Source organism: Dipodomys spectabilis, unplaced genomic scaffold, assembly GCF_019054845.1.
Source record: "Dipodomys spectabilis isolate Male_0828 unplaced genomic scaffold, ASM1905484v1 ptg000062l, whole genome shotgun sequence".
NCBI lineage: Eukaryota > Metazoa > Chordata > Mammalia > Rodentia > Heteromyidae > Dipodomys > Dipodomys spectabilis.
This window is the reverse complement of record NW_024870739.1, coordinates 135,273-161,691: the sequence shown is the minus strand read 5'-3', so window position 1 is coordinate 161,691 and position 26,419 is coordinate 135,273. Positions and strand designations below refer to the sequence as shown.

The following is a 26,419-nucleotide window of genomic DNA, read 5'->3' as shown; positions in this document are numbered from 1 at the left end:
CTGCAAGGGCTAGACAAATAACTGCAGTGAGTAAAGAAGTCTAGGAAGAAGAGGGCATGCCTCATCTAAAGCGACAGCTGATACAAAGTGCCAGGATTGGCTGCATACAGAAATGTAGGCATCCTATGAAGAACTTCAGGTTTGGGGGAGTGAAATGGTAGAATGCCTGCCTAGCAAGCCCAAGGACCTGAGTTCAAATTCTAATAGCAATACCCTCCCACCCCGAAAAAAAACTTTCATAAAAAAACTTTAGACTTTTCTTGATAAGGTAAAAATCTAGACTTCTGGATTTTTATTCCCTATTAAAATAAAAACAAAACATTGTGGTTGCTGGGTACTGGTGGCTCATGTGTCTGTAATCCTAGCTACTCAGGAGGCTTAGATGTGAAGACTGCAGTTCTAAGCCAGCCCAAACAGAAAATCTGTGAGTCTCATCTGCAATTAAACAGCAAAAAGCTGAAGTGGAACTGTGGCTCAAGTTGTAGAGCAATATGGCCTTGAGCAAAAAAGCCAAGTGACAGCATGAAACCCTAAGTTCAAGCCCCAGTACCAGAACATACCAACCTCCCCCCACCAAAAAAAAAAACAAAAAAAAAAAAACCCAGAGTGAATAATGTAGATTTTTTTTTTTTTTAGGCCAGATCTACCCACCAGTTTATGACTCCTGACTGGCAGGGGATGGATTCAGAAGGAAAAGATAACTGGTCAGGGGCTAAAGCCTGGGCCAAGCTTAGGGTCTTACCACTTCTCTGTCCCTTCCTCTTCTGGGATGCATTTTCATTGTCCCCTCTGTCCTCTCTGCAGCCATCATCACCACCTGCCTCCTGCTCAGCCACCTCTGGCTCCCCTGGAAACTTTGCCTCCGGAGGGAATTCCTTGCTGATAGGGGCTGGTTCCCCATTTTCCAGAAGTTCCACCTTCTCTGTCCCTGCACGGTCTTCCTGTCCAATCATGTCTTCATCTTCTTCCTCCTCCCCCTCCCCTTCCTCTCCTTCCTCTAGGCTGACAAAGCTGACATAGGGGCTCAGGTCTTGCAGGTGGAGTGGAGGCTCATCTCCCAGGAGTCTGGCAGCTCCAAAGCCTGGTCCAGGACCTGGCTCTGCCCCTTGTCCCAGGCTGATGCCCACACTACGGTTGGGCAAGACATGGAGCACCCAGAGGGCAGGGTCTTGAGGCAGCCTTCTGATCTGAGCCTCCAGCTGTCGCCAACGGCCCTCGAGGCTGGTACCCACAGTCCCCCTCTCTGCCACGAATTTGCGAAACCAGCCAAAAAGGAGAGCAGCGAAATCAAGGAACTCATCCCGGTATCCAGATACAAATTCCATGTCATCAGGTGCACAGGGCCTGGGCCCAAACTAAGCAGAGGAAGAGATATGTGGTGAGGGACAGGATAATGGTGAGAACTTGTTTTGGAGGGGGAAGGTCACCAAACGAGGGAGGGTGTAGATTCAAGGGTCACTTAGGGTGGGATCTATGGATGAGTCTTACGGAGCTAAAAATGTTTTCAGGGACAAAGGTGAGGGGTTCAAGGATGAGAATGGGGGAGCTAAGTGACATGGGTGAATAGGGTTGGGGACGGATACTCAGGGATGAGACTATTTGGGGCTCAGATACTCTTAACAAAAGGTTTTGACTGAAGGCTAACCCCATGGGGGAGGACTTGTGGAGAAGGGAATGGGAGCTGGGTCATCTCTTGGGCTTGGATTGGGTTTGGCATGAGCCGCAGTACATCTCTATCCCTTTCCCTGACGCCCCACACCTTTCTCCGGTACCTGCAGCCGCCACCACTTTTCGAAGGTAAATACCTCGTGGTAAGGGGTGGTGGCGTCGTGACGTCAGGGCTGCCCGAGCCCACCGCCCGCCCAGAGGTCCGCAGCGCAGAGGCCACGCCCCAGCAGACAGCCACGCCCCACGGACAGGACACGCCCCATAGACAGGCCACGCCCCCGATGGGCAGGCCACGCCCCCGACGACCACGCTCTGTCCCGCTGCCCACGCGTGGTGGGGCGCAGGCCTGGAGACTCTGCGGACCGACTCACGGGATGCCGTGGGGACGAAGCCGGGGCCGGAGAAGGGAAGACATCCTGGAACAGGTGGCCAGGTGCGGAGAGCCTTCATTTCACAGGTGGGCAGCATCTTCCCCCGGCCAGAGGAGGCTGGCATCCGTGACCCCGTGACCCCGTCGCGCGTTCTGCCTCGGTCCGGCTGACCTCGGTCTCTTCTCGAATCGTCTTTCACTTTCGTCTGCCTCCCATGCGCAGCGGCCCCCTCGTCCATCCCGGGCCGGCGCGGGGCGAGGCAGCTCCGCCTCCAGGGGCTCCCCCGTTGTGGGTGACGGGAGGCGGGCAGGACACCCGCGGTCTGTTCCGTTCGGGACGCCGCGAGCGTGGGGCTGGCGGGCGCCCCGCGCCCCCCTCCCTCCTCGGCCGAGTTTGCACTCACCGCCGCCGGCCCATCTAGGAACTCAGGCCAGGAGGGGGCGGGGAACTAAAGCCATCGAGCGATCCGTGGGACCTCACACTCCCGAGCCTCTCGGGGAGCTCAGTCTGGGCGAGGTGGTCCAGGGCCACTCCTTCCACCGCCACCATGAAGCTGGACTGGACGGCCCGGCCCCGCTCGCTCCTCGTCTTCTTGCTGTCACAGCTGACTCTGCCAGGTTAGTCCGATCAAGGCTCCCCGGAAGGAGCCGAGCCGGGGAGAGGAGGGCATTAAGGCCGCGGGGTTCAGAGGGGAGCGGGGCGCTGCGCGGACAGCGGCAGGGAAGGCAGACGCCTGGGGATGAGAAGAAGCTGAGGACACCTGCGTCCAGGTGGGATTATGGGGGGGGGGGGGGAGACGGGGTTTGAGGGTTGAGGCCGAGATCTAGAGGAAAGGCTTGGCGCTTCGGTAGATTAGGGGACAGTGGAAGAAGATTCAGGGCTGACCGCTCTATCCACCCCCCTCCCCACACGCGCCCCCTTTCAGGAGATGGCAACGAGGGCAGCGTCGTTGGAAGTTGTCTCTGTGATAAGATAATCCCCTCTGGCCCCCGACCAGAGGTTAAGTTAATGGATCATATGCGAAAATATCTGAAAGCCTTCGACCGCTGTCCATTCTACATCAGGTAACCTCCCTGACCCGCAAGGCCCACCGGTTCGTAATTGACAGGTGTCTCCAAGACCTTCTCTGGGGACGAGCCTCGCTTTCTCTTTCTCCACTGGGGATTTCCAGTTCCTGCAGAACTTAATTTCTTGGGGATGATTTAACCCCTTTGGAATGAGGAAAAGTGGGGAAGCGAAGGTGGAGCCATAGATGAGTCCAGATTGTGCTTCCTTATAGGTTCCATCTACATTCCCGCAAAGTTTGTGGGGGCAGCAAAGAGCCCTGGGTTCAAGAATTGGTGAGCTGCTTTGAGCACAAAGGTGAGTTTCTCTGCTTCTCAGGTGGGACTCTAAGGAAGAGGGACTTCCACCTGCCAACCTCCTTGGCTATCATAGCCCTTTCTGCTCTGACACTGCATATTTCTAGAACTTTCTGACGCTGCCCAAAGTACTTTTATGTTTTCCTTCTCCAACCCAACAGCATTCCTGATTTCTGCCAGATTATTCTACCACATGTGCCATGATTTACTTTTTATTTCCTTGAAATCACTATTGTTTATATATATAAAGTATATAATTTTAACAAACATACATTTATATATAACATTATTATAATTTAAATCACTTGAAGGCATTATTTTTGTTTTCCAATATTTACTAATGAAAATTTAGGCATATATGTGTTAAAAGAACTTGTACAGTGAAAAAATTTGGACTTACCATCTAGATTCCGATTTGCCTATTTATATAGTAAAACAAATGTTATAATGTGTAATATTTATATTGATTTTCACAGCATTTTGCTATATTTGTTGCATGACCATTTCTCTATACAATATAAAGAGCTCAATGTTTTATTGTTTTGTGTGTATATGCTGGTACTGGAGTTTGAACTAGAATCTAGTGCTGTCGCTGAGCTTTTTCACTGACAGCTGGCACTCTGCCTCTTGAGCCACAGCTTCACTCCTGGATTTTTGGTGATTAATTGGAGATAAGTGTCTCATGGACTTTCTTGACTGGACTGGCTTTAAGCTTTGATCCTCAGCTCCTCCTGAGTAGCTAGGTTTACAGGCATGAACCAACAGCAACTTTTTCTTTTGGTGTGTGCCGGTACTGAGGTTTGAACTTGTCTCACGCTCTTGTTTAGTTTTTTCACCCAAGGCTGGTGCTCTACCATTTGGGTCATATGTCCACTTCTGGCTTTTTGGTGGTTACCTGGAGATAATAATTTCATGCAGCCAGGTGCCAGTGGTTCATGCCTGTAATCCTGAGTACTCAGGAGGTTGAGATCTGAGGATCATGGTTTGAAGCCAGCCAAAGCAGGAAAGCAGGTGAGACTCTTATCTCCACTAAACTTCCCAAAAAGCTGGAAGTGGAGCTATGGTTCAAGTGTAGAGCACAGGCCTTGAGCAAAAGAAGTTCAGGGGATGGTACCCAGGCCCTGAATTCAAGCTCCAGGACTGGCACCAAAAAAAGAAAGAAACAAACAAAGAAAGAAAGGAAGGAAGAAAGGAAGGAAGGAAGGGGAAGGAAGGAAAGGCAGGCAGGCAGGCAGGCAGGTAGGAAGGAAGGAAGGCAGGCAGGCAGGCTGAGATCCGAGGATCATGGTTCAAAGCCAGCCCAGACAGGAAGGTCCGTGAGACTCTTATCTCCAATAAACCACTAGAAAACCAGAAGTGGCACTGTGACTCAAGTGGTAGAGAGCTAGCCTTGAGCTGAAGAGCTGAGGGATAACGCCCAAGCCCAGAATTCAAGCCCCACGACTGACAAAAAAAAAAAAAAAAGGAAGGAAGGAAAGAAAGAAAGAAAAAGAAGAAAGACATCTCATGTTTTTTACTATTCTGCTGGCTTAGAATTGCAATCCTCAGATACTGACTGCCCAAGGAGGATTATAGGTGTTAGCAACCAGCTGCTGGCTGCATTTTGCTTTTGAGGTTAAAAAAAAGACACCCCAACCCCCCCCCACAAAAAAACCCTATATACAAGGAAATGAATTTTAGTGCACAAGCCAATTTTGTAAAAAGTTATTTCACAACTTGTCCTTAGCAATGAAATCTGTGCAGTCACAAATTTGATGTGCTGATTCTATTTTCTCCTAAAATAAGTACACAGCCATGAACACAAAATGGTCTTTGATAGTCTACTGAAGTTTCTTGCATATTGTCAGTGGTACTCATACTGTCTCCAGAACAGAAATCTATTTACTTCCTTTGATTCTTCCTGCTACCTCGCCCTTGTTTCTACATTGCCTTCAGCAGGTGCTGCTCTCTCCTCTCCCACCATGAGAGAGAGAGACAGAGAGAGAGAGAGAGAGTTTTCTTCATTGAGGAAGAAACCCAAGGCTCACACATATAAGAACTCTGCCACTGAGTTCCACCCCAGCCCTCCAGCTGTCCCCTCAAAATTCTCCCTGACCTACTACTTTCCCTTCTGTTGGACTGAGAACTTCATACCCTCAAATATCGTACCTTAGCAATTGGGAAAACTGAAGATGCAAGAAATTCATTCTACATCCCCGCTTTCTGTGTGACAGGTGGCCACAAGGAATTCTATAACCTACCTCACCTGAAAGGCCTAACACACTCATTTCATAAGGGTCTTGTCTTATATTCAAGGGCCAAGAAGAATCTACACAGGCCTTGCTGGTGCCTCCCATTTTTGTTTCCAATTTTGTTTTTCCAATGTGAGAGAATGTACTAGTGATCAAAACTAAGGCCTTGCAAATGCTAGGCAAGGGCACTAGCATTGAACTACATCCCAGATCCCTCCCTGTTTATTACTACTAAATCATGCCCTTCTTACACAATCATACTTCTATACAACTGCCATTCTTCATATCTAAGCATAAAAATATAGTTTTCAGTTGGGTGCAAGTAGCACATTCCTGTAATCCTACTCAGGAGGCTCATCTGAGGGCTCACAGTTCAAAGCCAGCCTGTGCAGTAAAGTCCAATTAACCTCCAGAAAACTGCAAGTGGTGCTGTGGTTCAAAGTGGTAGAGCCCTAACCTTGAGCAAAAGGAGCTCAGGGACAGCACTCAGGCCGAGTAAAAGCATCAGGACTGGCAGAGAAACAGCAACAACAATGACAAATATACACACACGCACACATACACACACTATAGATAGAGATAGATAGATAGATAGATAGATAGATAGATAGATAGATAGATAGATAGATAGATAGATAGAAATAATATAGTTTTCCCTGGGTCACTGGATTCTTCTGAAGTCTGCCATGTCCCATAAAACATTTAGGTTTCATTATGGTGTATCAGCCATGACCCTAGCCATGGATGATACCACTTTTTTCCCCCTACACTTGCGGGGTTTTGTTTTTTTTTCCTTTTGTGCCAGTATTGGGGCTTGAACTCAGGGCTGAGAAGCTTTCCCTTAGTTTTTTTTCACTCAAAATTAGCACCAAAAGGTGGCTAATTCTAGAGATGAGGACTGCTTCAATTTGAGGATTGAAATACGATTGAAATACGATCTTTCAGCCTCTCAGTAGACAGGATTATAGGCGTGAGCCACTAGCACCTGCTCACCGGTTTTGTTGTTGTTGGTTTTGTTTACACCTGTTCTGAGAGCCTTATGTCCTTACATCTCTCCTCTCCAGAGTGTGGAAGTGTTCATTGGAAGAAACTGATTGACTGGAAGCATTTGCCTCCCCCCAGCACCCTGATTCCCAAGCCCACAGAGGCAGCACCTCCAGACAAGAGCACTCTTGCCCAGTTTTGGCCTACCCAGCAGTCCACCCTCCCACCGGGGCCACTGCCTTCAGACAACCAGTTCACCCTCCTCAGTGAAACCACTACTCCCACTTCAGCCTATAGTGTTGGAGCTGTGCCTGAAGCTGCAGGGAACCATAAGCAGCAGGGAGAAAACAGAGCTGCTACAGCTAGCAGCACATCAGCTGTGGTGCCAGTGCTGTCCCTTCTGGCCATCACCTTCATCCTCACTGGAGTCCTCTTCTTTGTGCTATGCAAGAGGAAGAGGAAGAAGTCAGAAAAGTGCTCCTCAGGTAACTGGACTTCTGAACCCTTCCTGGAGAGACTTAGAGAGACTTAGAGCCTTCTTGGTGCCCCTTGAGGTGGAGATTCTGCCCCTAGCAAGAAACCTAACATTAGGTTTCTTGCTTTTTACATTATGGACTATGGGCTGTGAGGGAAGTCAGCCAGATCTCCTGAGTGGAGGCAAGAGGGTAGCTGCCATGGGCCTAGAGATGAGTGGACAGTACTTGGAACAAAATGAAGAAAGATGAGGGCTGTTGATGCAGTCACAAGTCTATCCCTAAGCACTTACTGTGTACCATATCCTAGAGTTCATATCTCAGTCTCCAGCTTAAGCTCTCACCTCCTCCCCGATTCCTCTTGATCTCAGATCTTACCTCTGCATTTCTTTATTCTTTCCAGATTTGCAGCTCCAATGTACACTTGTGACACCAGACCCCAACACACCTGAGCCACAAATGGAAGCCTATAAGAGTACAGACTGAGCTGCTGTGGAAGCTAGGGAAGATGGGCATACAAGTGATCTACCACTAGGGTGTACTCCAGACCCTTTTTTGTTGTTGTTGTTGGTTGTAGGGCTTGAACTCCAGTGCCATCCCTCAGTTCTTCAGCTCAAGATTAGCACTTTACCACTTCATAGCATTACCTCTGGTTTTCTGGTGGTTAATTGGAGATAACAATCTCATGGATGTTCCTGCCCAGACTGGCTTTGAACTGTGTTCCTCAGATCTCAGGTGTGAGTCACAGGCACACCCCCGCGACGCCTCCCCCTCCCGCCCCCCCCCCCCCAAAACTCTTGATCCTCCTGGGTGCTAGGATTTTTGCTGTGTGACACCACACCTGGCAACTTATTTTTGGAAAACTGTGTCATACAATTCCTGGCTTATACTAGGCACCCTCTAATGATTAATATATGATTAACCTCGCTGTCTTTTAGTACATTCTTAATGTTTAAAAAAAAAAAATCCAGGGCGGGGGGAGGCTGGGAAGGGATGGAAAGGGTAAACAAAGGAGGAGGCTACAATGCTTGATAAGAAATGTACTCACTATCTTGCCCATGTAATTGTAACCCTTCTGTACAGTATTTTCACAATAAAAAAATAGAAAAGAAAGAAAAGAAAAAAATCCAGTATTACAAAGATCTGTGGTTTGAGGGTGTAACTCTGTGACAAATACATGCCAGAAAAAAAATTATCTCCTGGTTGTGCAGATAGGTTGGACAAAATTTGGTGGTACTAGGATTTGAACTCAAGTTTCATACTTAGTACCAATTACGCCATGCCTCCAATCTACTGCCTATTATTTTGCAGTAGGGTTTGAGCTTTTTTTGCCCAGGCCAACCTAAATTGAAATCTTACTTAAGCTTCCCAGGTAGCTAGGATGACAGGCACACACCACTATGCCAGCTTTTCTATTGAGATAGGGTCTCACTAACTTTTTGCTGGGCTTGCCTTGAACCACAATCCTCCAGATCTCTACCTTCCTGAATACCTACAATTACAGGCATGAGCCACTGCATCTGATTCTCTACATGCGGTTTTTTTAACTATTAAAAATTATTTTTAGGACCACTGATTCTTCTTTCCACAGACATTGATTTCAGGTCCTTGTCCCCTTTCCCATAACTGCTGGCTTCAACTTCTCTGATGGTTCCCCAACACAAGGGTCCCTTTACACCAGCTGTTCCTCCACACTGACAGCTTTTCCAGGCCTCCCTCCTCAGTGGTTGCTGTACTGATACTGATATTTACACCCTTAATCTCTTGTATAACCCAGTGAGAATCTCTTCTATAAAATTGTTACTGCTTTTATTACTGAAACCAGTAGTTCTTGTTTTTGTGTCTTGCAACAATGAAGAATATATTGTTCATTGGACCAAATCTTCAGGAAGCCTGGGGCTGGAACATGATTTCATGAGGAAGTGGGTTGGTCCAACCCACTGAGTCACCAACTCCAGTATGAGCTTGTGTAGTGGAAAGCAGGAGCAATCTGCTGGAGGAGCCAGGGCACAAGTGTAGGCAGGCTTGGGCTTTCGTTTCTCCATTTCCATGTTCTGCCCCCTTGCCCTAATCTCCTCTGCACATGAGGGCACCTATGTATGTCAGTCTGTAGTCCCCATCCTGTGGGTCCTGTGGGTCTCCAACTGTCTCTGGGCACAGGTCACAGCCTCCCTCCATGTTCTGGGTTCTCCTCATTGCCTCAGTTCTCCAGCATCTGCTCACAGGTTCGGGCCACATCACCGAGCTTGAGGCGGGCATAATCTACACGTTTCAGAGCCATTTGACAGTCCTTCCTGGAAGAGTAACTGGAGCCTTCATGGGGTTGTCCTGTAGCCACCTAGAGGACAGTTAAATATATTAATGGAGGATTGTCTACCTTACCTACCCTTAACTAGACTTTTGTGTGTGTGTATGTGTGTGTGTGCGTGCTAGTACTGGGGCTTGAACTCAGGGCCTCAAGCTCTTGCTTGGCTTGTTTTGCTCAAGGCTGGTGTTCTACCACTTGAGCCACAGCTCTACTTCTGGCTCTTGCTGGTTAACTGAAGATAAGGGTCTAATGGACTTGCTTGCCTGGGCTGGCTTATAACTCTGATCCTCAGATTTCAGCCTCTTCAGTAGTGAAGATTACAGGTGTGAACTACCAGCACACAGCTCTTGTCTTTCTGTTCTGAGTTTTATTATTCTGGTACCTTGGCAATATAAGCAAACCACTTAATGTCTGTTAAACTCTTCTGTTAAATGAGGTGCCAGTAAATCCTTCCTAGAGTTGTAGGATAAAATAATGCAGAGTGCTTGGAATACTATTAATCTTAGTCAATTACAATAACAGTCATAAGGACTTTCTTTACTTCTTCTTCTTTTTTTTTTTTGCCAGTCATGGGACCTGAACTCTGGATCTGGGCGCTGTCTCTCAGCTCTTCAACTCAAGGCTAGTGCTCTACCACTTCAGCCACAGCGCCACTGCTGGCTTTTTCTGCTTATGTGGTGCTGAGGAATTGAACCTAGGGCCTCATGCATGCAAGGCAAGCACTCTACCCCTGATCCACCTTCCCAATCCCTTTTTTTTTTTTTTTTAAGTAATGGAGTTTGAACTCAACACCTCCTGCTTGCTCTACCACTTAAGACAGGCCACCAGCCCTTTTTCCTTATTTTCTAAACTGGGTCTAGCTTTTTGTCAAGAAGGCCTGAACCACAAAACACCTAATGTAGCTGGGGTGACAGGCTGACATACTGGCACCCAGCTATTTATTGGTGGAGATGTGGTCTGGTCTGGAACCTAGCTCCTCCCAGTCCCACCCTGCTAAGTAGCTAGGATTCCAGGATTCTAGCCCAGATGTAATCATCTGGAGTCTCATGCCCTGGAGTCAAGCGAAGTTTCTAGAAACAAAGTTCTGAGTCTTTGGTAATGTTTACATCCCATCTCTCACACTTCCCTATCCAGAAGCACAGGGGCCCTCTTTCTTTTCTTTGTCACGGGTGGAGTTTGAACTCTTGGTCTGGGCGCTGTCCCAGCTCTAGGCTAGCGCTCAACCTTGATCCACAGCGCCACCTTCTGTTTCCTGGTGGTTAACTGGAGATAAGAGTCTCGGGGACTTTCCTGCTAGAGCTGGCTTTGAACCTTGATCGTCAGATCTCAGCTTCCTGAGTAGCTAGGATTACAGGCTTGAGTCCCGGCGCCCGGCTCCTTATTTTCTTTTAGAGGAATACACCCGCCATGGAAGGAGGGGGTCCTCCCGGCCGGGGTGGTGTGCCAGCTTCACAGGTCCGATCCTGCCCGGCTGGGGCTCGGGGGCCCGGGTTCCACGCGGCGCCTCGGACGACACCCACCTGGGTGAGGTAGCGGATCTGAGCCGACAGCTCGGCCTCCACGTGCTGCACCGAGGCGGTGAAGGCTGCCGCCTGCCGGTCAAGGAGTCGCTCGTTGGTTTTTTCCTTCGACAGCTCTAGGATCACGGTCCCTGACGGCAGAGAGGGAGGGGCTAGCCGGAGAAGGGCAAGGAAGCTCCAAACTAAGACAGCGGCTCCCCACCTTCCGCGCACGCGCCTACGACCTACCCCCCCCCCCCCCCCCCCCCCCCCGCCTCCCGCCGCCTCCACGGCCCGGCGGACTCTCTGCGGTCAGCGCATGTGCGACGGCCACAGGCTCTCGCTTTCGCGCCCTGCCGTCCACGAGTCGCCTCCCGAACCTGCATTTTGGAGGATGGCGCCGATTTCCCGTTCTATGTCCTCCAGGGCGCGTAGTCGCTCGTTCGCCAGGCTGTAGGTAGCCATTGCTCTTCGGGAAAACCACGAGGTTTTGTCCTTTTGAGAAGTGCGATGCTGGCGCCCGGAAATGGATATCGGTCCGCGCCTGCGTAGAAAGCACTCTAGAAAAACACTACAACTCCCAAAATACACAGTGCGGCCACGCCCTTTTCAAAAGCTACCCAGTGAACTACAACTCCCAGAGCATCCTGCGCCCGGCCAGGTCCACACCTCCACCAACAGTCCTTTTGTGGTCTAATGGCTTCTGGCTTGAGGCTATCAAACCTGTCCACTTTCGCTGACAGTGTCTTATTCTGCAAGAATTTCTAAGTGATGGTGATGGCATATGGGTGAAGGGTATTCCTCCGGACCAGTCTTGACCATGGGAAGCTTGACTTGGTGAGTGTTATGTTTTCCAGAAGGCTTCTGGGACCAGGAGACCAGCTGAAACAGGAGACTATCCGGATGTTCTTGGATGCTGGATCCTTGTAGCCTTTTCCCCTTTTCTTTTCTGGTTACCTAGTGGCTTGGGGGATAAAGATGAATGACCTGAAGCCAGGTGCTAGTGGCTCACTCCTGTAATCCTAGCTACTCAGGAGGCTGAGATCTGAGGATCATAGCTTGAAGCCAACCCTGGGCAGTCTGCGAGACTCCTTATTCACAATTAACCACCAAAGAGCCAGAAGTGGAGCTGTGGCTCCAGTGGTAGATCCCCAAACTTGAATGAAAAGGCTAAAGGCTAGCACCTAGGCCTGGAGTTCAAGGCCCAGTGTACACACACACACACACTGTACACACACACACACACTGTATACACACACACACACACACTAGCGTCTCACATGTCAGTGGAGTGGATGTCCAGGTGTATGTCAGGGAGCACAGAGAAAGGATTCTTAAAAGCTGCCTCTGTATCCCAAAGGGCTAATTAGATGAGAGCTTGGAGTAGAAAAGGGAACTAGCATTGGCAAATGAGTAGTTTTGCAAAGAGAGCTAGCACATTTGGAGTCTAGCAAAGGTTCAGGATTTTTCTTTTTCTTTCTTTTTTTTTTTTTGCCAGTCCTGGGGATTGTTCTAGGCCTGGGCACTGTCCCAGAGCTTCTTTTGCTAAAAAATGACTACCACTTGAGCCACAGTACCACTTGAGCCATAGTGCCACTTCTGGCTTTTTTCTATGTGGTACTGAGGACTCGAATCCAGGGCTTCATGCATGTAAGGCAAGCACTCTACCACTAAGCCCCATTACCAGCCCCAAAGGTTCAGTTTAAATGGAGTGTGGTGGTGGTTAGGTGTGGCAATAGGAAAAATGGAGTGGGGAGCTGAATCAGAAAAGGATTACAAGTTGTCATTTGGATTTTCTTTTCTTTTTTTTTTGAGTCCAGTTGTGGGCCTGAACTCTGGGCCTGGGTGCTGTCCCTCAGCTCTTCAGCTCAAGGCTAGCACTCTACCACTTGAGCCACAGCGCCACTTCTGGCTTTTTTCTTTTTGCTTATGTGGTGCTGAGGAATCAAACTCAGGGCCTCAGGCATGCAAGGCAAGCGCTCTACCACTGAGCCACCTTCCCAGCCCCCTGGATTTTATTTTCAAGGACAAAAATCATTCGAAGGATTTTTTTAGTAATTATATTGTGATCGGATTTACCTTTAAAAAAAAGTGTGTGTGTGTGTGTGTGTGTGTGTGTGTGTGTGTGTGTGTGTGTGTGTGTACTGGGGATTGAACTCAGGGCCTAGGTGCTGTCCTTTAGCCTTTTCATTCAAGGCTGGGGCTCTACCACTGGAGCCACAGCTCCACTTCTGGATTTTTGTACCTGGCTGACTTCAAATGAAGATCTTTAGACTTCAGCCTCCTGAGTAGCTAGGATTACAGGCATGAGCCACCAGCACTTGATAGAAGATACTCTTGTGAACCTAACAGAAAAATGAAACCAGGGTTGGGGTTGTAGCTCAGTGCTGGAGTGCTTGCCTACCAAGCAGGACACTTAGTTGGACACTTGATGGATCTGGCATTGAGCTTCATAGTTCCCCAGATCCTAATGATATATACCTGTGACTTGAATGCAGGGCCTGGGCACTATCCTTGAGCTTTTTTTTTTTTTTTTTTTAAGTAGCTCACAGGAAGGCAATTTATTAACAAAATAATTTTAGGAGTTTAGTTCACTGACGATGACCACGGTGACCTCCCTTCCTGTGGGTGCTGTTGGAGGGGATAGGGGTCACATCCTCAGTCCTCCCAATCTTCATACCTGAGCGAGCAAGGACCCTAAGGGCTGACTGGGCTCCAGGTCCAGGTGTCTTGGTCCTGTTTCCACCTGTGGCCCAAAGTTTGATATGTAGGGCAGTGATTCCCAACTCCTTGCAACTCTGGGCCACATCCTGAGCAGCCAACATGGCAGCATATGGTGAGGACTCGTCCTGATCATCCTTCACCTTCATTCCACCAGTCACCCTGCAGATGGTTTCTTTGCCAGAGAGATCAGTGACATGGACATTGAAGGATGCAAAGATGTGGCAGATACCGAACACATTCTCTCCTTCAGCCACCTGTTCCAAGGCTGATAACCAGTTCTTCCTTCTTTTCCTTCCCCTTATGAGGTGCTATTTCTGCAGGCTGTCGCTACCAGATTCTGCCACTAGAAAGAGCTGTCCCTGAGCTTTTGTACTCAAGGCTAGCACTTTACCACTTAAGCCACAGCTCCACTTCTGGTTTTGTTGTTGTTGTTGTTTAGTGGAGATAGGAGTCTTATGGACTTATCTGCCCTGGCTGGCTTTGAACTGCAAATCCTCAGATCTCAGCCTCCTAAGTAGGATTACAGGCTTGAGCCACCAATGCCAGGCAAAAGTTTGGTTTTTTTTTTTTTTGACAGCTATAGGGCTTGAACACAGTTCATGGGGTCTAACTCTGTTCCCTTTTGTTCAAGGCTAATGCTCTGCCACTTTGAGCCACAGCTCCACTTCTGGTTTTTGAGTGGTTAATTGGAGATTAGAGTTTCATGGAGGCTTTTCTGCCTGGGCTGGCCCTGAACTCAGGAGGCTGAGATCTGAACTGTGATCCTCAGATCTCAGCTTCTTGAGTAGCTAGGATTACAGGTGTGAACTACTGGTACTGGCTATAAGATATTTTTCTTAAAAGTGGTCAAAGAAAGGGACCAAGTTAATAACCAAACTTCAGGAAGAAGCCAGCAAAAAGTGGCTACATGGTAGCTGATTTATCAGTGTAGCTGTAAACTAAGCCAACAGTGAAGAAAGTTTGGGAAGCAAATTGGTTTACTCTTAAGTTAGTGGCCCTGCATACAACTTGGGTGAAGGTGGTATTGAAATTGGGTTATTTGACACTGTCAGACTACCAGATCTCCTGGATCTTATGTAGTTTGGTAAGGACTCTCCCTGCAATCCATTAGAATACTGGATATTTTTTTAATGTTGAAGGTGGGAAATAAAAGTACTTTATTTTTAGCTCGGAACAGAACCCAGGTCCCTTTCGATCAGTGAATTAAAAACAGATTAAATGAGAGTTTATCTACCAATGGTTTCTATAACTGACAATGAAAATTATATTTTCCATGTTAGAGACTGGAAGATACTCCTCAGGGGAATTTGATTAGTCAGAGAAAATACCTAATGAACATCGTGTATTCTCCAACAAAGCAGTTAGTTAGATCACACCATGGTGATAGTATCCACAGTGAGTAAGTCCCAGCTGTGTACATGGAATTTCTAGTCAATTTCTTAGCACTTCAGTCTTCCCTAGAGCTTGTGTTTATCCTCCTCAGCTTTCTGAGAGCTAGGATTCTAGGTGCAAACAGCTCATTCTTAAATATGAGTATACAGAAAAAGGATTTCTAGATATTTGAAAAAACTTTATAACATGGTCTGTTAACAGAGCTCTTAGGGTAGAGATACTAAAAAAAAAAAAAGAAGAAGTTAAATGGCTGGACACTGGTGGCTTTTGCTTTTAATCCTAGCTACTCAGGAGGCTGAGATCTGAGGATTGTGACCCAAGTCAGCCAGGGCAGGAAAGTCTGTGAGACTCTTATGTCCAATTAACCACTAGAAAACTAGAAGTAGATCTGTGGGTCAAAGTGGTAGAACACTAACCTTGAGCAAAAGAGCTCAGGGACAGTGCCCAGACCCTGAGTTCAAGCCACACCGCCAACCAGAAACAACCAAAAACAGAAGTGGAGCGGTGGCTCAAGTGGTACTAGCTTTGAGAAAATACTTAGGCACAGCAAGGGTCTAGGCCCTGAACTGGTACACATATACACACAGAAGTTAGGGGGTCATGGTGCCTGCCTGTAGCCACAGAGGCTGAAGTGAGAAGGTGACTTAAATCCAGGAGTTTAGCTAGTCTGGACAATATATCAAGTCTCTCTGTTCTCACTCCCTCTTTTTGAGACAAGATCTTATAGCGCAGGCTGGCTTTGAACTCACAACCCTCCTGGCCCATCCCCCTGAGTGCTGAGATTATAGGTGTGTTACCATACCAGATCCCTAGCTGTATTTTTTAAAGAGTGGGAGATGAGGAGGTGGGACTGAATACCAAAAATCACACTTGAAAAGTCAAACCTGATGAAAGGAATGAAAAGTCCATTATGAGTTGGAAGAGAAATTGAGACACTGTCTCAGCAAATAAAGCAAAATGAAGCCAGGCTGTCGTTCAAGTAGTAGAGTGCTAGCCTTGAGCTGAAGAGCTGAGGGACAGTGCCCAGGCCCAGAGTTCAAGCCCCACAACCAACAAAAAGGAAGGAAGGAAGGAAGGAAGGAAGGAAGGAAGGAAGGAAAAGAAAAAGAAGGAAAGGAAGGAAGGTAGGTACTCTCGCTAGGCACCCGTGGCTCACACCAGTAATCCTAGTTTCTCAGGAGGCTGAGATCTGAGGATCACTGTTGAAAGCCAACCTAGGCAGGCAAGTCCCTGAGACTCTTTTTTTTTTTTTTGGGTCCGGTCGTGGGGCCTGAACTCTGGGCCTGGGCGCTGTCCCTCAGCTCTTCAGCTCAAGGCGAGCGCTCTACCACTTGAGCTACAGCGCCACTTCCGGTTTTCTGGTGGTTTATTGGAGATAGGAGTCTCACGGTCTTTCCTGCCCGGGCTGGCTTTGAACCGCGATCCTCAGATCTCAGCCTCCTGAGTAGCTAGGATTACGTCCCTGAGACTCTTATCTCCAATTAACCACGAGAAATGGAAGTGGAGCTGTGGCTCAAAATGGTAGAGCACTGGCCTTGAGCAAAAGAGCTCAGGAAAACTGCACAAGCCCTGAGCTCAAGCCCCATGACTGACAAAAAGAAAAAAAGAAAGAAATGTACTCTTTACCTGATTTATGTTCACTGTATCCCCTTTGTACATCACCTTCATGATAACAATAAAAAGACTAAATTAAAAACAGAAAAAAAGCTTTTATGAGAAAACACCACATACTAAGGATCAGCAATCAGAATGGCACAGATCTTAATAGGTGTGGTAGTATTTGCCTATAATCCTAGCACTCCTACTATAATCCTAGCAATCCTATTGTCTAGAGATCTAGGCATGATGATTGAAAGTTTTTGGCCAGTCTAAGACTCTTATGTCCAGTTAGCCAGCAAAAGGCTGTAAGTGGAGCCATGGTTCAATTGGTAGAGTGCTAGCATTGACCAAAAAAGGTCAGGGACAATGTTCAGGTCCTGATTTTAAACCAGAGGTCTAGCACCAGAAAAAAAATAAAACGTAAAAAGTAATTCTAGAGGTGTGACCTAAGTGGAAGAGTGCCAGCCTAGTAAGCTCAAGGTCCTGCATTCAGACCCCAATACTGAATAAGAAATGGGAGGAAATGGCTTCCCACCTGGCTGTGTCAGGGTGAAAGCTAGCGATGCAGTGTCTGTTTTTCTCAGTGATTCAGTTAACTTAATTATCACTAATACTATTTTTTTGTACTGGTCCTGGGGCAGGCTAGCACTCTACCACCTGAACCACAGCTCCACCCTGGCTTTTTCTGTTATTAATTGGAGATAAGAGTCTCATATACTTTTCTTCCCAGGCTGGCTTCGAACCACAATTCTCAGATCTCAGCCTCCTGAGTAGCTAGGATTATAGGCATAAGCCACTGGTACCCAGCTTCACTTAATTTATTTTAAAGCATAAAACAGTTGAGTAGGGCTGGGAAGGTGGCTCAGTGGTAGAGCGCTTGCCTTGCATGCCTGAGGCCCTGGGTTCGATTCCTCAGCACCACATAAGCAAAAAGAAAAAAAAAAAAGCCGGAAGTGGTGCTGTGGCTCAAGTGGTAGAGTGCTAGCCTTGAGCTGAAGAGCTGAGGGACAGCGCCCAGGCCCAGAGTTCAGGCCCCACGACCGGACCCAAAAAAAAAACAAAAACAGTTGAGTATGAGCAGTTCATTTTGTTCCATGAATCACACAAGGATCAAGGCTTGTAGTGTAGAATCTACATTCAAAAGTGTCTACTCCAGCATCATTGGCATTACCTAGAAACTTAGCAGAAATGTAGAACTTCAGTGCCTATCCAAAACTGACTTACTGTGTTTTACAATTCCCAATATTTGTATGTGCAATAAAACTTGAGCACTACTGTAATGTATTATTGCTTATTATTGTAAGGAGAAAAGTATGCATTACCTGAATTGTGGAAAGGCAACTCCTCTGTACAACACCTTAAAAATAACAGTAAAATTGTATATTTAAAAAATATATGAGTTGCTAATCTGGGATGGGTGGCTCACACCCATCCTGTAACACATACACACACACACACACACACACACACACACACACACACATCTGTAACTCTAGGTACTCAAGACATTGAGATCTGAGAATCACAGTTCAAAGCCAGCCTGGGCAAGGAAGTCCATGAGACTCTTATCTCCAATTAACCACCACAAAGCCAGAGAGTGGAGGTATGGCTCAAGTGGTAGAGTGCCAAACTGGAGTGAAAAAGATGAGGGACAGCACCCAGATCCTTGGTTCAAGCCCCTAGTTCCAACACATGTAAATTAATAACAAAACAACAAAAAATAGAGTTGCTCCTGTCTCTGGGCTGCAGCTGGAAGAAAGGGGAAAGAAAAATGTGGAGGAGGCACACCTGTGTCCAGTCCACAAGGACGTGGCCCAAATCATTTACATTTTTACTCACTGCATTGAAGAAAGATTAGTACATGGTTTCATGTGCCTCTAGGGTTCTGGGAAATACAATCCTTTCCTAGCCAGTTTAACTATTATATCCTCAGAAAAGAATAGATTTTAGAGGGTAACTAGAATTTCTCACAGCCAAATTCTCAATCAAGAATATAGAACAAAGACATTGGAATGCAAAAATTTTCAAATTTTTTCTTTTATGTTCATCTTTTCTCAGGAAGTTATTGGAGTTAGACCAGGACGAGAAAGATACACGACCCAGGAACTATGGCCTTAACTCATGAAAGGGACCAGGAGCCTCAGGAACATGGCAAAGGGAACCCAGGGCAACAGGCCAGAAGAATATCCACTCCTATTAGAAGGTTTCTGGAGAGATTTTTTTCAAGGAATTGAAAGAGATGAACATGTGTTTGTGTGTGTGTGTGTGTGTGTGTGTGTGTGTGTGTACACACTAGGGTTTGAACTCAGGACCTTATGCTCTTGCTTAGCTTTTAGCTTTTTCACTCAAGGCTGGTGCTCTACCACTTGAGCCTTTTGCTAGTTAAGTGGAGATAAGAGTCTTTTGGGTCTCTCAGTTTGTTTCCCCTTGGCTGACTTTCAACCTCAGTCCTCAATCTCAGTCTCCTGAATAGGATTACAGGTGTCAGCTACCAGTACCTGTTTTTATGGAGTGAATTGAGATGACAGGTAACTGCCTCCCATCTTCCCCTCATTACTAAGGTTTAACATAAGGCCTTGTGTTTACTTGGCAAGTGCTCTATCACTTATGCCTGCAGTCCTAGATAGACTTTTAGGAGACAGAGCTCAATTAGTGATAAATTCAGAGAATAAGCACATTTTAAAAAGACCATGATTCAGAGAAAAAAAACAAAATTGTTTAAGAAGAGAAAGGCAATTATAAGATAGTACATGACTCAACTGTAAATAATCTTTGCATAGGCATAATTAGATACTACATATTGATCCAATTTCAAATGACAGGATTCTCTTGGGAAGAAATAGGGACAGGATGGAAATCATTTCATGATAGAAGAGAAGGCAAAAAGGCTCCATTGTCATCTCCAGAGGTAGAAAGTCAGTAGACGATTCTTAAAACAAAAATCAAGAAGATGCAAAATAAGTATGTTTAGAAATCCAGGCACTGGTGGTTCAGGCCTGTAATCCTAGCTACTCAGAAGACTGAGATCTGAGGATCACAATTTGAAGCCAGCCTTGACTCTTGGTGCCAGTCCTGGGGATCGGGTGCTGTCCCTGAGCTTTTGTGCTCAATGTTAGTGTTCTGGGACTTGAGCCATAGCTCCATTTCTGGATTTTTGGTGATTAATTAGCGATAGGAGTCTTACGGACCTTCCTGCTTGGGCTGGCTCTGAATCACAATCCTCAGATCTCAGCCCTCTGAGTAGGTAGGATTACAGGCTTGAACTGCCTGAGCCCAGCTCTAGAGGAGAGGTTTTGCCTTTAGTTTCCTTCCTCCTCTTTTTTCCTCCATTTCTCCCTTCAATGGAAGAGAGTTAGATGGGCTTATTTACTATAGAGGAAAAGCCCAAAGAGATAGAAGCTGAAGAGAAGCGAGTGGTTTGATTAATCAAGGCCTTTGAGTGGAAGGAGAGACATGAGCACTGGAAAAGTGTCTTGAACCTTGATAGTACAAAATTGGTATAGCTGTCAGTGTTTGTCAGTGGGAGGCAAAAGAGGAAATCATTCATCCCTCCTTGCCTCATCTCTGTCAAAGTGGAGGAGCAGTTATGAGAAAGTAGAAAATTAGTAGGGTGGGAACAGGAGGGGAAGTAATGGACATAGTGAAGGCAAGAAGATATCTAGTATGGGAGGCCTAGCTTAAGTTAGAGATTGAGTATATATGTATATACGTGTGTATTTGCTGGTCCTGCGGCTTGAACTCCGCCTGAGGACTGTCCCTGAGCTTTTCTGTTTAAGGCTACTACTCTGCCACTTGAGCTGCAGCTCCACTTCTGGTCTTTTTGCTAATTAATTAGAGATAAGAGTCTTTTAGACTTTTCTGCCCAGGCTGGCTTTGAACCATGGTCCTCAGAACTCAGCCTCCTGAGTAAACGAGGATTACAGGCATGAGCTACCAGTGCCCAGCATTTATTTTTTGATGATACTGGGCCTTGCTAGGCAGGAGCTCCACCACTTGAGCCATGCTCCAATTCTTTTGTGCTTCAATTATTTTTTTTGGGGGGGGGGGGCGGTCCAGTCGTGGGGCCTGAACTCTGGGCCTGGGCGCTGTCCCTCTGCTCTTCAGCTCAAGGCTAGCACTCTACCACTTGAGCCACAGCACCACTCCCGGCTTTTTTCTTTTTGCTTATGTGGTGCTGAGGAATTGAACCCAGGGCCCTATGCATGCAAGGCAAGCGCTCTACCACTGAGCCACCTTCCCAGCCCCAGTTGCTAACTTTTTTTGCCCAGGCTAAGATTGAACTGTCATCTTTCACCTCCCAAGCCACTGTGATTACACCTGGGGCTTGAACTCAGGCTCTGGGTGCCATCTCTGAGATTCTTTTTGTACAAGGTTAGTGCTCCATCACTTGAGCCACAGCTCTACTTATGGCTTTTCCCCCTTTCCCTTTCTCTTTTTCTAGTTCCCTTTCCCTTTCTTTCTTTTTTTGATTAGTTTATTGTAGATAAGAGTCTCATAGACTTTCCTTCCAGGGCTGGCTTTGCTCACAATCTTCAGATCTCCGCCTCCTGAGTAGCTAGAATTACAGGCATGAGCCTCCAGCACTGGTCAGACTAAATTTTTCATGGCCTCAAATCCACAGCTAGTGCCTAACACAGTATTGATATCTAGAATGTGTTAAAAAAAATATTGGTGCCGGGCGCTGGTGGCTCACGCCTGTAATCCTAGCTACTCAGGAGGCTGAGATCTGAGGATCGCAGTTCAAAGCCAGCCCGGGCAGGAAAGACCGTGAGACTCCTATCTCCAATAAACCACCAGAAAACCGGAAGTGGCGCTGTAGCTCAAGTGGTAGAGCGCTCGCCTTGAGCTGAAGAGCTGAGGGACAGCGCCCAGGCCCAGAGTTCAAGCCCCACGACCGACAAAAAAAAAAAAAAAAAAAATATATATATATATATATATATATATATATATATATATTTGTTAAGCTGGGTGCTGGTGGCTCACATCTGTAATCCTAGCTACTCAAGAGGCTGAGATCTGAGGATCGTGGTTCAAGGCCAGCCTGGGCAGGAAAGTCTTCAAGACTCTTATCTCCAAATAACCACCAGAAAACTGGAAGTGATGCTGTGGCTCAAATAGTAGAGTGCTCACCTTGAGCTGAAGAGTGCAGGGATATTGCCCAAGGTCAGAGTTCAAGCCCCACCACCACCATCAAAACAAAATAATTTGTTGATGCCAGCTGTGGTGGCTCATGCCTATAATCATAGCTCCTCAGGAGGCTGAGATCTGAAGATAGTGAGTCAGAGCCAGCCCAGATAAGAAAGTCTAGGAGACTCTTACCTCCATTTAACCACCAAAAAGCTGGAAGTGTAGCTGTGACTCATGTGGTAGAGCACTAGCCTACCCTTGAGTGAAGAAGCTCAGAGACAGCACCCAGAGAGTTGAGCTCAAGCCCCAGTACCAGCACACACACATATACAAATAGATATATTTATTGAATTAATTGAGTGCCAGTGAGTCAGGACTGTAATTGATTTGAGAGCACCCAGAGCAAAACCCTTTGTACCTCCGCCTATCTCCACAAGTTGCTGGAATCGCTGCGTCTGGTGGCATGCCCCTATCATCCTCATTAAGTGGGAGGCTGAGATCAGGAGGATTGTGGTTCCAGGACAGCCTAGGCTAAAATGTCTTGAGATCTCATCTCAACAGCAAAAGCTGGACATGGTGGTGCATTCTAGCTTGCAATCCCAGATACTGATGGAAACATAAAGTGGTAGAATCATGGTCTTAACTAGCCTAGACAAAAAAAAGTCCCTATCTCAAAAATAACTAGAATAAAAGTGGATAGAGGAACTGGGTGCCACTGACTCATGCCTGTAATCTATCTACTCAGGAAGCTGAGATCTGAAGATAGAAGTTCCCAGCCAGCCAGGGTAGGAAGTTCTGTAAGATAAAGAAATTCCCTGAGATTCTTATCTCCAATTACCCTCCAAAAAAGCCAGAAGTGAAGCTGTTGCTCAAGTGGTAGAGGGCTAGCCTTGAGCAAAAAATAAAAGCTCAGGGATGATTCAAGCAGTAGGACCCTAAGTTCAAACCCCAGTACCTCAAAAAAAAAAAAAAAAAGAAGTCTTGTTTCATTTTGTCCCCCCTCCTCCTTTGGCAGCACACATTAACCCCCAATTTAGAGTGAAGAGGTGCTGGATAGGTTTGAGAGCATGTAAAGCAAAGGAGGAAAAACTGACCATCAGATAGTGGTTGATAAGATCTTGAAAAAAAGCAAAGTGTTAAAATTGTGCAAGTTTCAAATTGTGAAGAAACTGAAATGCCAAAGGCTTGTGACAAAAAAAAAAAACAAAAAACAACCAAAAAACCAAAAACCTAAGACAAAAAAATAAAAACCTAAGACACTGACTACCTTAAAATAAAATAAATGTATATATATATAAATAATAAAATAAAATAAATGTATATATATATATTTTTTTTTTTTTTAAATGCAAGGGGCTGCGAAGGTGACTCAATGGTAGAGTGCTTGCCTTGCAGGCATGAGGCCCTGGGTTCAATTCCTCAGCACCACATAAGCAGAAAAAAAAAAGCCAGAAGTGACACTATGGCTCAAGTGGTAGAGCACTAGCCTTGAGCTGAAGAGCTGAGGGACAGCGCCCAGGCCCAGAGTTCAGGCCCACGACTGGGACCAAAAAAAAAAAAAAAAAGATGTGACAAACCAGAAAAAATATTTACCAAGTTTTTGACAAAGGACTAATTTCTTTTCCTTTTTTTTTTTTTTTTTTTTGTGGTGCTAGGGATTGAAACTAGGGCCTTGGGCATGCTAGGCAAGCACTATATGACTGAACTACATCTCTAACAAATTTTTTAATACATAAAGAACTATTGAAAGTACATTAAGAAAAAAGAGGGGTGAGCTGTAGCTCATTGTCAGAGCACTTGCCTAGAGTGTGTGAAGACCTAGGTTTGATCTCCAGCACTTTACACTCCCACGAAAGAAGGAAGGAAGGAAGGAAGGCAGGCTCCCACAAAGGAAGGAAGGAAGGAAGGAAATCAACCTGAAAAATTGGCTTCATTCTCACTCATAATCAAAGAAATGTAAATTAAAACTCAAGTAATACCATATTTCACCTACTCAACTGAACCAGCAATTCTGTTTTTTTTCTTTTTTTTTTTTTTTGGTCGGTAGTGGGGCATGATCTCTGGGCCTGGGCACTGTCCCTCAGCTCTTCAGAGCGAGCACTCTACCACTTGAGCCACAGCACCACTTCCAGTTTTCTGGTGGTTAATTGGAGATAAGTCTACTGGACTTGCGGAGCCAGGCAGGCACTGGTGGCTCACGCCTGTAATCCTAACTACACAGGAGGCTGAGATCTGAGGATCACGGTTCAAAGCCATCTCCGGCAGGAAAAATCCATGAGACTCTTAGCTTCAATAAACCACCAGAAAACCGAAAGTGGTGCTATGGCTCAAGTGGTAGAGTGCTCTCCTTGAGCTGAAGAGCTGAGGGACCGCGCCCAACCCCAGAGTTAAAGTCTGACAACCACAAAAACAAAACAAAACAAAACAAAAAACGAGTAAAGTGGATCTGTCTGTACTACTTAAAGAATGCTATTCTAGATAACACTATTAAGGGAAAAAACCTAGGTGTAGAGGAGTTTATAATCTGCTGTCCTGTTTTTAAGGTAAGATAGTGAATACCAGAAACTCACTTATGTTTGAGGATTAGGAAGAATGGATCTCTGGGAAGATAACTCAGGGACTGATAGTGGTTGTCTCTGGGAAAGAGAAATGGGGAGCTGGGATGGTGGGTTGTTGACTGCTTGTCTTTCTTTTTCTTTTTCTTTTTTTAACAATGTGTATTACCTTCATAAAAAACAATAAAAAGATGAAAAGCTTTTTTAAAAAAGGCAGTATTCTCATAATGTGTGTTAATGCTACATCCAGATCCATAGATGGTTCTTGCAACCCTCTGACTTGCTATCCAGGTAGTGGAGAGCAGAATCTGGATCTATATTGCCTCTTCGGGGGTTCTGATTCATCTAGAGAAGTTTGAGTCTGCCAGTTCAGAGGACAAGGAGTGGGGGCCATGGGAATCAAGGCTGCTAGAGGGGAAGGTTCTAGAAAGGATGCTTGTTCCATTTCACCAGGGTACATTGCCCCTGTGGCAGGGTAAGCAAGGTCATTGGTATTTTGGAAGCATTTAAAGTGTGGATAAGTCATGAATAAATTAAATTTCAGGAGCCTTGGTGTAGACTAAGTGCCCATATGAGCTGTCCCCCTACCTTGCCTCTGCTTAGCTGTCCCAGGCTCTGGTCTCCATTTTAGAGTTCCTAGAATGTGCTATTCCTCTTGGCCTTCATGTGCGGTGTTGCCATTGTCCAGAATGTTCATCCCTGTAATAAGGTTCTACTCATCTTTCAGTTCCCTGGTTAAAGGTCATTTCCTCCATGGAAACTGTCCCCAAACTACAACCTCGTCACATTCCCTCTCTCACACTCTCATAGCTCCTATACTTCTGGGGACAGAGGGAACATAATTCAATAACTAGGGAATGACTCAATGTTTATTTCTGTTCCCTATGGCACATCATAGGCTCAAACCAAGATTGCTCATGGAATGAGCAATAAATGGAACCTTAAGAAAAATGGAGAACAGGAGAGTTAAGAAAGGGTAATTGAGTTGGGCATGGATGGCTCACTCCTAAATCCTAGCTACTCAGGAGGCTGAGATCTGAGGACCAAGGTTCCAAGCCAGCTGCTAGAGACGTATCTCTTCTCAGCAATTAACCACCAAAAAGATACGAAGGTTGGGGCTGGGAAGGTGGCTCAGTGGTAGAGCACTTGCCTTGCATGCATGAGGCCTTGGGTTCGATTCCTCAGCACCATATAAGCAGAAAAAAAAAAAGCCGGAAGTGGTGCTGTGGCTCAAGTGGTAGAGTGCTAGCCTTGAGCTGAAGAGCTGAGGGACAGCGCCCAAGCCCAGAGTTGAGGCCCCACGACTGGACCCCCCCCCCCCCAAAAGAAGATGTGAAGGTGTAGCTCAAATGGTAGAGGGGGTAAATACCTGATAAAATCCCTTGGCACAATTAAAAAAGAGATCACCTGTAGGCCCAACAGGGCCTGACTGAAGTGTTGCCAACTCCTTCCTGTCCAGTCTGGAGCTTTGGTCAGGCCTGTATTTTTTTTTCATTAAATTATTATTATTATTGTCAGTTCTGGAGCTTGAACTAATGGCATGGGTGCTGTCCTGGAGCTTTTGCTCAAGGCTAGTGCTCTACCACTTTGAGTTTCAACACCATTTCTGGTTTTCTGGTGGATTACAGCTAACTCTCATGGATTTTCCTACCTGGGCTGGTTTTGAACCACAATTCTCAGATCTCAGCCTTCTGAGTAGCTAGGATTACAGGCATGAGCCACCAGTGCCTGGCCTCAGTCTTAATACAAGTCATGGGAACATCTTTAAGATACTGGTCCTAGGACTTGGGCCTACTGCAGCATGACAACGCATGACTCCTGGCTACCCATGGCCTGGGCTTCTGGCAGTGTCTGTCTGGTGAGGCATGCAAATATGGTTCCACTGAGTCCCAACAGTGCACTGCTTGAGCAATCATAAAGAACAGTAGAAACAAACCCAAGTGGGTCAAGCCACAGTGAGGTTATGTGTGAGAGCCTGCTTTGCCCAACTCCAGGGAGCACCTCGTGTGCAGAGAAGTTAGTTATTCCTCCTGCCGATGGCTTACATTTACTTTGTGGTTGTACCCTTGAGTGTGGACTGACTAAATCAAGTTTCAGTGTTTACCTTGGAACACAGGCAACTGCACA

General features: G+C 46.4%; 3 protein-coding genes and 1 pseudogene across 4 annotated transcripts in view; 1 reads left to right on the top strand and 3 right to left on the bottom strand.

Moving 5' to 3' along the window:
• The window catches only part of Zmynd15 (zinc finger MYND-type containing 15), a 54,491-nt gene extending 52,368 nt beyond the window's left edge, over window positions 1–2,123 (bottom strand). The window contains exons 1-2 of the mRNA XM_042680627.1: window positions 2,040–2,123; window positions 743–1,355 (exon numbers count right to left, since the gene is read on the bottom strand). Coding sequence (XP_042536561.1) covers window positions 743–1,325 — 583 coding nt within the window. The 5' untranslated portion in view covers window positions 1,326–1,355; window positions 2,040–2,123. The remainder of the gene's footprint in view (window positions 1–742; window positions 1,356–2,039) is intronic.
• Window positions 1,992–7,713, top strand: Cxcl16 (C-X-C motif chemokine ligand 16). 2 transcript variants are annotated; one of them, XM_042680632.1, is made up of 6 exons: window positions 1,992–2,101; window positions 2,461–2,656; window positions 2,965–3,103; window positions 3,319–3,401; window positions 6,696–7,100; window positions 7,492–7,713. In XM_042680632.1, the coding sequence occupies exons 2-6, from the start codon at window positions 2,587–2,589 to the stop codon at window positions 7,572–7,574; spliced, it is 780 nt and encodes a 259-aa protein (XP_042536566.1). In that variant the 5' UTR covers window positions 1,992–2,101; window positions 2,461–2,586; the 3' UTR covers window positions 7,575–7,713. The 2 variants fall into 2 exon arrangements, with proteins under 2 accessions (XP_042536566.1, XP_042536565.1); XM_042680631.1 differs by having other exon boundaries at window positions 1,992–2,125.
• A 1,162-nt stretch (window positions 7,714–8,875) lies between these two features.
• Med11 (mediator complex subunit 11) lies at window positions 8,876–11,437 on the bottom strand. The gene is made up of 3 exons (XM_042680634.1): window positions 11,276–11,437; window positions 10,917–11,047; window positions 8,876–9,426 (listed from the first exon to the last, which is right to left on the bottom strand). The coding sequence occupies exons 1-3, from the start codon at window positions 11,358–11,360 to the stop codon at window positions 9,289–9,291; spliced, it is 354 nt and encodes a 117-aa protein (XP_042536568.1). The 5' UTR covers window positions 11,361–11,437; the 3' UTR covers window positions 8,876–9,288.
• A 2,049-nt stretch (window positions 11,438–13,486) lies between these two features.
• Window positions 13,487–16,679, bottom strand: LOC122108600 (annotated as a pseudogene).
• Window positions 16,680–26,419: the final 9,740 nt, after the last annotated feature.